Source organism: Candoia aspera, chromosome 7 (assembly GCF_035149785.1).
Source record: "Candoia aspera isolate rCanAsp1 chromosome 7, rCanAsp1.hap2, whole genome shotgun sequence".
Taxonomy (NCBI): Eukaryota; Metazoa; Chordata; class Lepidosauria; order Squamata; family Boidae; genus Candoia; species Candoia aspera.
This window is the reverse complement of record NC_086159.1, coordinates 30,002,316-30,015,033: the sequence shown is the minus strand read 5'-3', so window position 1 is coordinate 30,015,033 and position 12,718 is coordinate 30,002,316. Positions and strand designations below refer to the sequence as shown.

General features: G+C 41.4%; 1 protein-coding gene across 1 annotated transcript in view; it reads right to left on the bottom strand.

Annotated features, from left to right (window-relative positions):
• CACNA1I (calcium voltage-gated channel subunit alpha1 I) overlaps positions 1-12,718 on the bottom strand; it is a 346,803-nt gene that overhangs the window by 88,744 nt on the left and 245,341 nt on the right. Inside the window, exons 8-9 of the mRNA XM_063309585.1 lie at positions 8,427-8,733; positions 3,798-4,207 (exon numbers count right to left, since the gene is read on the bottom strand). Coding sequence (XP_063165655.1) covers positions 3,798-4,207; positions 8,427-8,733 — 717 coding nt within the window. The remainder of the gene's footprint in view (positions 1-3,797; positions 4,208-8,426; positions 8,734-12,718) is intronic.

Genomic DNA, 12,718 nt, shown 5'->3' with positions numbered 1-12,718 from the left:
AGTGTTTACATGCTTGTTTGTTTTAATGAAATTATTGTATGGCATCCAGTGCTGAATCACTTTACAGATAATAACAACTGCAGTCATCATTCCTGCACTTACAATCTTTTAGTGCATTGTTCCCACTTTCAAAGAACAAGGGCCGTCAAACTCCCCTTAAAAAAAAATCCTGGCTAGGATTACAAAGACTCAGATACACATTTCTGAGCCTCATAGGTCTGCCTTCAAAACAGCTTGCTCCCCTGCCCCCCCTACAGCCTGCTACGCCCCCCCCCCCAATGGTAGGACTCACAGGCTCTGAGCTTTAGGCTGTCTGTTACAAACATGTGAGGTCTGGCATAGATGGCTTACAATGCACGCCAGTGACAGTGAAATGGTACCAATGATTAAACGCTGGGGCTTGGACAGTGGAGAGAGCTACATTTATGCATGGACAAAGTACAACCACTTCTTTCTTATATTAATCCATTCTTCACATAACACATAAACACATAAAAATGGTGGTCCCTGACCGGTCTGTGACTTGAGTGGCAAAAAGCTTTCTGGAGCTGAATCCACCTGATTCTCTTGAAACCCTGTTCAGACAGGCTGCGCTTCTGTGTCTCTTAATTAAGCTGGAAATAGTGGCAAGCTGATGGATTTGCTCTGAGCGGAGAACGAACTGCCTGTGCTGTCCCCAGAGAGCATATTAAAGTAAACCAAACAGACTAAGGATTTCAGTTAGCTAATGAAGGAGAATCGGCACAGGAGGAGGGGAGAAGGATGGAGGAGGAGGTGGCAAGGAGAATTGGCAGGGAGGGAATGGGCAGTAAAATTCAATTGAGAGGGAAAAGGAGCAGATATACATCTGATACGAGGGGCAGATATGGAAGAACAAAAAATAGGGAAAACCAAAAGAAAATCACAGAACAATAATAACTATCTAGTTGGAACTAGATAGTTGGACTCCAAGCATGAGACAGAGTCTGGGGGGATACCCAGGGAACGGTCTTACCCAATTATCTGGGAACAGTTCAATCCTGTTGGGCCCGAGGAAGTGGACAGGATCCTCTGGACTGTAAATTCCACCACTTGCCAACTAGACCCATGTCCCTCCTGGCTAGTGAAAGCAGCTCGGGAGATGACGTGCGGTTGGGTCCAAACAATGCTAAATACATCTCTGAGAGAGGGGGTGTTTCTGGCGGCCTTTAAGGAGGTGCTGGTATGCCCCCTCCTCAAGAAACTATTGATGGACCATACTATCCTGGACAATTTTCGTCCAGTCTCCCACCTCCCCTTTTTGGGAAAGGTGGTTGAAAAGTGGTGGCGTTATAGCTCCAGAGGATTCTGGATGAAACAGATTATCTAGACCCCTTCCAGTCAGGTTTCAGGCCCGGTTATGGGATGGAAACGGCATTGGTTGCACTTGTGGATGATCTTTGGCGGGAGTGGGATGGGAGTAGTGCATCCATCCTGGCTCTTCTCAACCTCTCAGTGGCTTTCGATACTGTTGACCATAGTATCCTTTTGGGCTGGCTCAGGGAGTTGGGAGCAGGCAGCGTAGTTCTGCGCTTGTTCACCTCCTTCCTCCAGGGCCGGTCCCAATCGGCATTGATAGGGACCGAGACATCCAGCCCACAGCCCCTTCTCTGTGGGGTGCCATGGGATTCGGTTCTCTCTCTGCTCCTTTTTAACATCTACATGAAACCACTGGGCAAGATCATCCGTCACCATGGGATGAGGTACCATCAGTATGCTGATGATACTCAACTATACGTCTCCAACCCGGGTGAAGTAAGTGATGCTGTGACCGCCCTCTCCAGGTGCCTGGGGGCTGTGGGGGTCTGGATGGGGAACAACAGGCTTTGGCTGAACCCTAGTAAGATGGAGTGGCTGTGGATTAATGGCTCCTCAGTATCCAGGAAATTGTCATCTTTAGTTCTGGATGGGGTGGCACTGCCCCAGACAGACCAGGTGTGTAACCTGGGGGTCCTCCTGGACTCACGACTCCTGCTCAAAGAGCAGGTGGCAGTCGTGGCCAGGAGGGTCTTTGCTCAACTTCGTGTTGTGCGCCAGTTAAATCCTTTCCTGGATTGAGAGGCCCTTTGAACGGTCACTCTTACCCTGGTTATCTCCCATACAGACTACTGCAATGCGCCCTACATGGGGCTACCCTTGAAGAATATCCAGAAGCTACAACTGGTCCAGAATGCAGTCCCGTGGGCAATTTTAAGTGCCCCAAGGCGGGCACATGTAACATTTTTGCCAGGCGAGCTGCACTGGCTCCCATTCTACTTCTGAGTCCAATTCAAGGTGTTGGTTATGACCTTTAAAGCCCTACATGGCATGGGGCCAGATTACCTGAGGGACTGTCTCATCCCCATTACATCAACCCGTCCCACCGGTCATGCAGAGAGGGCATGCTGCAGACCCCATCCGTAAAGGAATTCCATCTGACAGGGTCCAGGAAACAGGCCTTCTGTGCAGTAGCTCTTGCCCTATGGAACATCCTTCTCCCAGAGGTGAGACAAGCCCCCTTGCTCCTGGACTACCGCAAAAAGTTAAAAACTTGGTTTTCTCATCATGCCTGGAGCAGGCTGGGGAATAGCCATTTGTGGGGGTGACTAGCGCCCTAGGACGATTTTCACTCATGGACTGAAATACAACTTTTAGCCATTGGGATTTTACTATATTTTATTATATTTTACTCTTATTGTATATTTATTATGATATTTATATTGATACTGTATTTTAATTGTTTTTGTAAACCGCCCAGAGTCCTTCCTTTTGGGGGGAGATGGGCGGTAACAAAAAATTTGATAAAAAAATAAAAAAACTAGAGAACAATGAGCTCAATTCAGGGCATCCTCTTATTCCCCCCCCCCCTTTTTTTTTTAACTAGGCTACATTTGCTTAGAAGTGAACACATTCACTTAGCTTAGTCCTGATAAATTTAAAAATGTTCAGCTTTTATCTGAAAACCACAGCAGGACAATACATTCATTAGAATTCATGTAAGCAGAATGTCACTAAACACTTTCCAGAATGGATATGGAGAATTGTAGAACAAATGGATTTTAGTTTTTGTTAAATGAAATGACAGCTACTACTCCTGTTTGGTTCCAGTAGTCTTTGGTGCCATTGACATCTGAATTTAACACAGACTACTCTAATTTAATTTGTACAATTCTTCCTGCTTCTCCATCTCAAAATGGTTATGTTTTACAAACTTTCAGTAGCTATATTTTTATTTTTTCTTATCCTTTCAATTTTGTTTAACATGCAGATTAAAGATGAAATCTGGATAATTAAAAGTTTGGTAGCAATTTTGACATTTGGTTCGTCTTATTAAATGCAGTTCTTTTTTTGGTTTTTGGCTCTAATTAACCAACAGAGCTGCTTAATGTCTGCCTCATTCATCTGTCCACATTTTCAAAGGACCAAATATGCTTAGTTCTTAGATTCTGGCTTCAGTCTACCAAGCATGCACAAAAGATTTATATCCCACAAAGTCTTCATTCAGTGATGGCACTGTGGTGATTTGGTAGAGCCTCTTTTCACCTTCTTAATCTTTCAACTCAACATTTAATTGCTGCTGCTTGATTGCATTGGTGGCTCTGTGGCCATATAACTCACCAGTCCCATAGGTTGCCAAATTCCCTAGATAGGTAAACCAATATGGGCAATGTCATGTTGCTGTCCACAGAAGGTATCCTAGTGGTTGCAACATGCTAATTATCCATCCTTTCAAAACTTTACAATTTTATCCCAGGATACTGAATTAATTTTTTGGTTTTAGGTGCCAATCAGTCCCTTACCTGTTCATGGTGCTCAATGCCCATGCTAATGGTGTTTACGAGGATGGCAATCATGATTCCACGGTTGAAGTATTTGCTTTCCACAATTCCCCTCAATTTGACTCTCACTTCTTGCCACATGTCATTGCAAAGTATGAGCTGTCCTCCCTCTTCTCCATCATCCTCTTCTTTTTCCAAATCTGTGTTAGACTCCACGACTCCTTTCCCTCCATCTCCCTCTTTGTCACAGGCTTTCTCTCCATCTTCCTGATCCGAATTGACACTATCGAGCACAGAAAGCCTTTGGGTTGCTTCCTGTTGGATCTTGTAACATTTTGGGCAGTTGCTGGGTTCAGAGGCCAATGTCTTGGTAATAGGCTGACCAAGTCCGTGAGGCATATAATCAATAGAAGAATGTTTCCGGCAACGTGCTGGTTAATAATACATGCAGGGATCAAATGTAAGGTTTAAAGATGCCCTTTTCATAATACAGTTCTGCATCTCAATATTTAATTATGCAAAGCAACTGGGTTGTTGGCTATTTTAATGGAGAAGAAAATGAAGCACTGGAACTGCTAGTGTTAAGCATCTCATCAGAGACTTTAAATGGAGATTGCTTGTCTCTGAGAGATACGCTCTACTTCAGCGACAATAGATTGCACTTGTGTTCAGCTATGTAGCAGGGATAGAATAATTCTCTAGACTGCAAGAATCATTAAATAAGGGCCATGACCTGTATGTATCATACTGGAGGTTAAGAAAAATTAAAAGCTTGTTTCCTAAAAATCTAGGGAGCTGTATTGATCTCATAACTGAAGAATTTCAGATATAAAATACTGTGCTTATAAAATGTGGTAAGTCTGACTTTGCTACTACATAATATGTGAAATCATCTAAAAAAGCTTATCTTGGCAAATGGAGCAAAACTAGATAGGCATATCTGACTTGACAAGCATATGATATATTTTTTTAAGTAGCACTGGCAAAGTCGCTTATGTTGGTTTTCTACAACTAAAATAGTTTTGTAGGATCTGAAAAAAAAAGGCCATGACAAGCACATACATTGCATGCAGAAGATTCCAGTTATAATCCCTGATACTTCCAGGTACAGCAAAAAAGACTCCAATCTGAAATCCTGGAAGGATGCTTACATTATAAATAATAAGGGACAAAGCCTGTAACCTGATTTGTATCAAACCAAATATCTCAATTCATCTGAAAATTTTTCAACTAAATAGTCAGTAAAGCAGAGGCCAATAGCATAGTTCTGCAGGTACTAGGTACCACAGTGCTGCTATTTGGCATCCATGATGTAAAGGCTGAAGCTGGCAAAGCAGGAACCAGCAGTTCTCAGGCTAAACAGAACCATTATATAAACATTAAGCTGATGTCTCCCAACATTAAAGCCAAATTTCCATGGACTCAAACAGGCAAGAGAATTTCAATCTTGGAGTATGCATAGAATGTATGTATGGAATATATATATTTGATTTCTGTGTTCTACAGTAGGCTGATATCTGTCTATCTATGGTGTACAGTTGTAATTGAAATTATTCAACCCCCATTACAAATCAGGTTGATTGTCAAAATGTACACACTTTCAGCTGTTTGCAATGAACAAATCAAACAAAAGCAATTGAAATAGCTCAACACAACGAATGCTTTGAGTGGTGTCCCCAAAGTCAACTGAAAACGCAACTTATACTGACTTCTCCAGTCTCAAATTATTCAACCCCCCGAATAGAATCTGTCACAACAGCACACATACAGTATGCAAAACAGGTTTGTCTCAAGCACACCTGATGCAACTAATCAAGGGCTTCATTAGTTGCACCAGGTGTGCTTGAGCTGGAACACATGAAATTCCTGAACTGGCTAGGGGTTTGTTGAGTGTCACGTTTGACTGCATGTTAGAAATACAGTATGGCTAAGTCAAAAGAATGGTCCAAAAAGGTAAGAGAAGAGATCGCCCTTCACAAACAAGGAACCGGATACAAAAAGATAGTGAAGGCACTGAATGTTCCTAGGGACACCGTTGGAGGCATAGTTTGCAAGTTCAAAGTTCAAGGAACAGTGGTGACGCTACCTGGGCAGGGCAGAAAAAGGAAGCTGTCCATGGCTGCAACCAGATTTCTGAGAAGGCAGGTGGAGAGAAACCCTCGAGTGACTGCAAAAGACCTGCACCAAGACTTAGTGGCAACAGGCACTGAGGCTTCAGTGAGCACAGTAAGGCCCGTACTAAACATAGAAGGTTTCCATGCCAGGACTCCAAGACATACACCACTACTGACCCAAAAGGACAAGAAAAGTCGGCTCCAATATGCTCAAAATCATATAAATAAGCCACAGAAGTTTTGGGGTTCTGTTCTGTGGAGTGATGAAACAAAAGTTGAACTTTTTGGCCCGATGGATCAGCGGTATGTCTGGAGGAAGAAGAATGAAGCATACGCTGAAAAGAACACTCTGCCTACAGTTAAGCATGGTGGTGGCTCAGTGATGCTCTGGGGCTGCTTTGCACCCTCTGGCACTGGAAACCTGCAGTGTGTGGACAGCAAGATGGATTCATTGAAGTATCAGGAAATCTTAGGAGAAAATGTCATGCCGCCTGTAAGGAAGTTGAAGCTTGGGCATCATTGGACCTTCCAACAGGACAATGATCCCAAGCATACCTCCAATTCCACTAAGGCTTGGATGCAGAAGAAGTCCTGGAAGATTCTACAGTGGCCATAACAGTCACCTGACTCGAACGCCATAGAAAATCTCTGGTGGGATTTGAAGAAGGCAGTTGTGTAATGGTTGCCTATTCTAAAACACCATCAGACTCATGAGCATGAATTCAAAGATATCTGATTTATTAAAGAATAGTGTGCAGGATCACAGAGAAAGCTGAGAATGATGAAAGCGTGCCAAATTCAAACTAAAAACCCTCAGTGCAAATGAAATCCCTCCCCCCGTAAAATCTTCTCAAGTTCACAATCCCAGGTGCTCCTAACAGTTTCTGATGGTCTGCGGGAAAAGTCCTTGAACAGAGAAGATAACCCAAACACATTCCATTGTACTGATTTCACATATAGAGCTTGGTACAAGGTCTCACAGCAGCTCCCTCCCAAACAGAAACGCGCGTCAGCGCCATGGCATGCGAAACGTTATGATGTATAAACTACATTGAGTCAGTGAACATGACAAGTTGCAGCACACAAACCCAAGAATATTACTGAACTGGAGGCCATTGCTCATGAGGAATGGGCTAAGATTCCTCAGGAACGCTGCCAGAAGCTGGTGTCTGGCTATGCATCTCATTTGCAGCAGGTCATAAGAGCAAAAGGGTGCTCTACTAAGTACTGACGATGCTTGCCATGAAGGGGTTGAATAATTTTGAGACTGAAGAAGTCATGATAAGTTGCATTTTCAGTTGAATTTGGGGAGACCACTCGAAGCATTCATTGTGTTGAGCTATTTCAACTGCTTTTGTTTGCTTTGTTCATTGCAAACAGCTGAAAGTCTGTACATTTTGACAGTCAACCTGATTTGCAATGGGGGTTGAATAATTTCAATTACAACTGTATATCTTGTCTGCACAATAAAGCAACTAATCTAGCTGTGTTGTGTCTGTGAGCTTTTGTTGTAACTACGCTCCTGAATACAGAAAAGACATCTGGGAGTTTAGATTTACTGCTGTGGCTGGTATGATATCTGACACAGAGATTTAAGATACAGTTTTTAGGTGACTGAAATCTTGCAAGATCACTACCAGATCACATGAGATTTTAGTGTTTACGAAGGCAGACTTGTGAGAATTCAGTGACAGCATGTCAGTCTTCTCACATGGACTTTTGGAGTGGGCTGGCCTATAACAAATAATAATAATAATAATAATAATAATAATAATAATAATAATAATAATAATAATAAAAAATTTTAGCTTTGTCACACATGATCACATAAGATTGGTGGTGAAATTTGGGCAATTAAAAAAAAATTGTTTTGGCATTCCATGCCATTTTATAAGATCATGCTTGAAAAGGTCACTGACCTCTACCATAGATGCCTCTTACTTTTTGATAAAAGCTAGCAATGTCCACAGTTATGTTTACATTTGCTTACTTCATATTCTGTATCATTCTCTGCTGCTAAATCAAGAATCTTACATAATGTATCCAATAACATACCGATTAAACACGCAAATTCTCAAAGACATTCTCTATGTTTATGCATCCTATATAGTGACTTCTATTAACTTAAGTATAGGACAGGTGTTTTAAGTAGGGATGGAAGATAATTTTGTTCAGTCACCATTTTTAGTTAAGTAATCTCATTGTAATTTCCTTGGCTATTATACAAAGCAGGATTCAGCTGTCCTTCAGACTGAGCTTCTCTGAATTTTGGGATGCAGTTCTCTGCTCAAAATGTATACACAACTTTCCATATATTTCCAGTTAATAGAAATTGGATACACAAATGCATATTTTATGAGGAAGTGTGTATCATTTAAATGTAAAATTTCCAACATTACAAAAGAATCTGCAGAAAATGGGACAGAACAGTCTGAAGACTGATAACTTGTAATCTGATCCACAGTGAAGGTCTTACCAGCCATCTACATTTTCCCCTCCCCCCACTTATTTGGCAGGCTTAGCCTAGAAATCTTACTATGTTGCCTCTGGTCTTTTCCATTCACACTCTGTTTGGCAGTGCCCAGCTCTGTTTGGCTGAGACGGTGATCCTGCAGGCTGTTGTAGAAGCCAAGGGTACGTCGCTTGGCTTTACGAACAATGTGGCAGACATACTGGAATATCTCTTCATAACAATCTCCTGGTTCCATGTAGCTGGCCACAGTGCTGGAGGACAGATATCGTGCTCGCTGCTCTTGCATCAGCTGGTGTTCTCTTTGCTTGGTCTCTGAAAACTGGGTGGCAATGACTACCAGGCACAGATTGATCATAAAGAAGGAGCCCACCTAGGAACCAAGAGAAAAGGCATGAATAAAGCTTAATTAAGGCCTGGGGGCGGCGGGAACACTAAGTAGTATAGAAGGCATAAAACACAGGGGTGGGGGAGCAATCTAGAGTCCAGGGATTGCAAAGCCCTTTTCTCAGAACCTGTAATTCACCCTGACCCCACTGCCAAATTTCAGCTGTAAGGTTGCTGAAAATTAGTGCCACATTTTCCTGCCATTTTAAGGTGAAATTGTAGAAATACTACAGAAATACTACAGCATAAGCCTCAAATAGGTTTGAAACTGTTAAAACAAAACACTCTAAAACCTGGGAAACTCCACTCCTATGTGTGTGTATGACACAGGCCACAGGGTTTGCATCACTGACCTCCCTTTCCTATTCAAACACTTAGCCTTCCTTCCTGTGTTCATGGCAGCTCTCAGCCATTGAAAGGTTGCAAAGACTTGGTGTAGACACAGCTGAAATGCTGCTTCTTAGCATCTATTGCTGACTTGAGAAATTTTTATTCTGCCTTTCCACCTGACAAATGGCTTCAATAAGCGGACAATAAGCAAAAAGAAAAAAACATACAAAGCTTGTATTTTAGAGGCAGTGGACCCCTGGATGAATGTACCCCAGATTCATCTTTTCTCAACCTGGTACCTTCCAGATGCATTGGGCTGCAATTCTCATTGCCACCAATATTGGCTGCAGATAATGGGAACTGTATTTTAACAACTGGATAGCACCAGTTTAGGAAAGATAATTTAGGTTGTAAGCCTGTTTTTATTCTCTAGTTAAAAAAATCAAACACCTCTCTTCTGTGCATCTCCTTTGTTTTTAAAAACACATAATACAATATAACGATTTTTATTCTTCTTTTAAAAACTTAGGAAGAATATTATTACTGGTAGTTTTGGTGTTACTCTAAGATTATCTACACTCTTATTCTTAATTTAAATGTCATGAAAGATTTCTTACAAAGAGGACTCAGAAATGTTATGTAGATCCTCATGTCATTCCAATTAACAGTAAACAATCACTGAATTTGTCTTTTCAGCATCCACTACTGTGTCCCATAGCCCCTATACCATAAACAAAATATTATTTGCTATTAACCCATGTAACCCAACAGAAATGTCAGAATAAAAATAACAAATAAGCATCTTTCTAAATATCTTTAAAAGTTTAGTCTGCCTAAAGAGCAACTATACAAGCCCCAAACTAGGAAGAGATAACAAAAAATAAAGGGCAAATTTAATACTGCTATCTCAAGTCATAGGAAGGAGGAGGAAAAGCGTGACTGTTTTTCCACCTAGCAGCATTCAAACATACAGTAATTATCCACAGAACAATAGACCATGATGCCCTTCTACTCTTGCTGCATAGCTTACGTAAGCAAAGGTCCAAGAAGGCTCTGTCACAGTGTTTCTCAGCCTTGGCAACTTTAAGATGTGTGGACTTCAGCTCCCAAAATTCATGGCTGGCTAGGGAATTCTGGGAGCTGAAGTCCATACATCTTAAAGTTGCCAAGGCTGAGAAACGCTGCTCTATCAGATAGTCAATCCATTCACTTTCAGCATTTCAAAGGGGCCAGGCTTTTGCTAGCACTTGAATTAGCCTACAAAAAACTAAACCTTTCCTGGCCAGCTTCAGTATTAAAATAGTTCACTGCTTCAAAATAAAATAGGTGTTTTTTTTTTACAGCTATTTTAAAATACTCAGGCTGAATACGGGGAAGAAATTCCTGTTGGTGAGAACTGTTACAATGGAACATTTTGCCCAGAAAAATGGGGGATTCCTACTTGCTGGAAGTTTTTGAATGAGGGCTAGATGGCCAACTGCTGGGGCTGGATGTGTTGTAATATAAAGTCCCTTCCATCTCACATATTCTATGATTTTATGAAATCTTTTCCAATAGTATCCACTTTCATTTCAGCTTATTCACTGTTTTGCAGTCTGGTATCATGGATATTATATACATCTGGAAAACAATAGGGTGGAGAAAGTTTATTTATTATTCACATTTCTATCACCGCCCATCTCCTCCCAAAAGAGAGGGGGGAGCTTTAGAATTGTTTGCTTTAGAATTGTTAAATACGTGTGGTCTTTGGATCCAAAGCAGGAAAGGTGCTTTGGATCTACAGTAGTGTGAATGAACTACCAGTACTTGTCAACAACATCTTAAAGCAGTTGCTTCCTTAAATGCCATTGACAGGTACAGTGAGTGCACTGATGCTGGAATCAAAGAACCTTTCCTGCTTTGGATCTGAATACCTGCATATGCTGTTGGACTTATACTGATCCATGAAGTCCTTGGTGCTCTCTGAGCCTTGTTGTTTTCTTGCAGGCATTTCATTGCCAGACTAGGCAACATCTTCAGTGCCTTCACTGAAGATGTTGCCTAGTCTGGCAATGAAACGCCTGCAAGAAAACAGCAAGGCTCAGAGAGCACCAAGGACTCCACAGTTCAACCCTGAGCTACGAATGTTCACTTTGATTTATACTGATCCCTATAACGTCTGAGAATTTGCCAAACAAGTGCTTTTCTTTTCCTACATCCTTCAAGCAAGGATTCTGAAAGCTCATTCCAATTCCAAACATGTACTCTATCTTCCTTTTTGTTGTCTTATTGTCTTCCTGTTTATAGAAATTCTTAGAAATGGTGAGTATCTTAGGTTGTGATTCTTTCACAGCAGCTTTTTGCAAGTCAATGCTTTTCCAAATATTGTATAGTCTAAGGGCACTGTTTCAACCATTACTGTGTGCTTTGACCATTACTGTAGGTTGATTGAATAGGAGTATTTATGCAGGGGCACTGACAAATTAGTAAAAAGATATAATCTTAACAGACACCAGATCTCTGGGTGGCATCTGCTCTCCAGTATTGCCATATTGGGAATGAAAATGTATGTGAAGGTATATCATACCCAGAATCATGGACTTCATTAACTTCTGCCTCACTACCTACTTTCAGTCTGATGGACAGAGATACCAACAAATTAGAGGAACACCATGGGTTCATCACTCTCCGGACTCATAGCAGAGACCGTAGTGCAGTGTCTACAAACAAAAGCATTCCCATAAAAACAACCAAAAGTATGAATCTGGTATGTAGATGACACCTTCGTCATAATAAAAAAGGAACAACTAGAGAAGACACATGAAACAATCAACAATATCTTCAAAGGAATAAAATTCACAAGGGAAGAAGAAGAAAACAACAACACACTATCCTTCCTGGTTATCCATATCAGCAGAGGAAATGACTGCAAGTTAGAAATGCAAGTCCATCAAAAAACAACCCACACTAACCAAGTGCTCCATTACCAAAGTAAAAACTCAACCTCCCACAAGAGGAGCTGTGTAAGAACATTATTCAGATGAGCACAAACACACTGCAGCAACCTGGGACACCAGAAAAAAGAAACAGACGGCCTATACAACATCCTCAACAAAATGGATTCCCATGCAACTTTATCAAAAGTTCTTGACCACTCAACCCACTACAGCACAACTAGCACAAGCTATGAAAAGGATAACACTACCACGCATCAAAAACATCTCAGAAACTACCAACAGACTATTACAACCACACAGCATCATTGTAGCATACAAATTTATTTATGTATTATTTAAATTTCTATTACCACCCATCTCCCCCCAAAGAGGGGATTCAACTAAATCAACTAAAGTCCTCCAAAACATCTTAGGTAAACCAAAAGATCCAGTAGCCCAAGAAGAAAAAACAGGAGTCATCTATAACATACAGTGTAAGGACTGTAACAGCTACTATGTAGGACAGACAAGCAGAAGACTAGCGGAGTGCATCCATGAACACCAACCAGCAGTCAGAAGACATGATGAAGACTCCTTAATCTTACAACACATGGACAGACTCAACCACAGTTTCAACTGGGAAACTGTGAGCTTCCTAGACCAAGCCAAATCTCCAAACACTAGGGAATTCCTGGAAGCTTGGCATTCAGACAAATCAGCTATCAA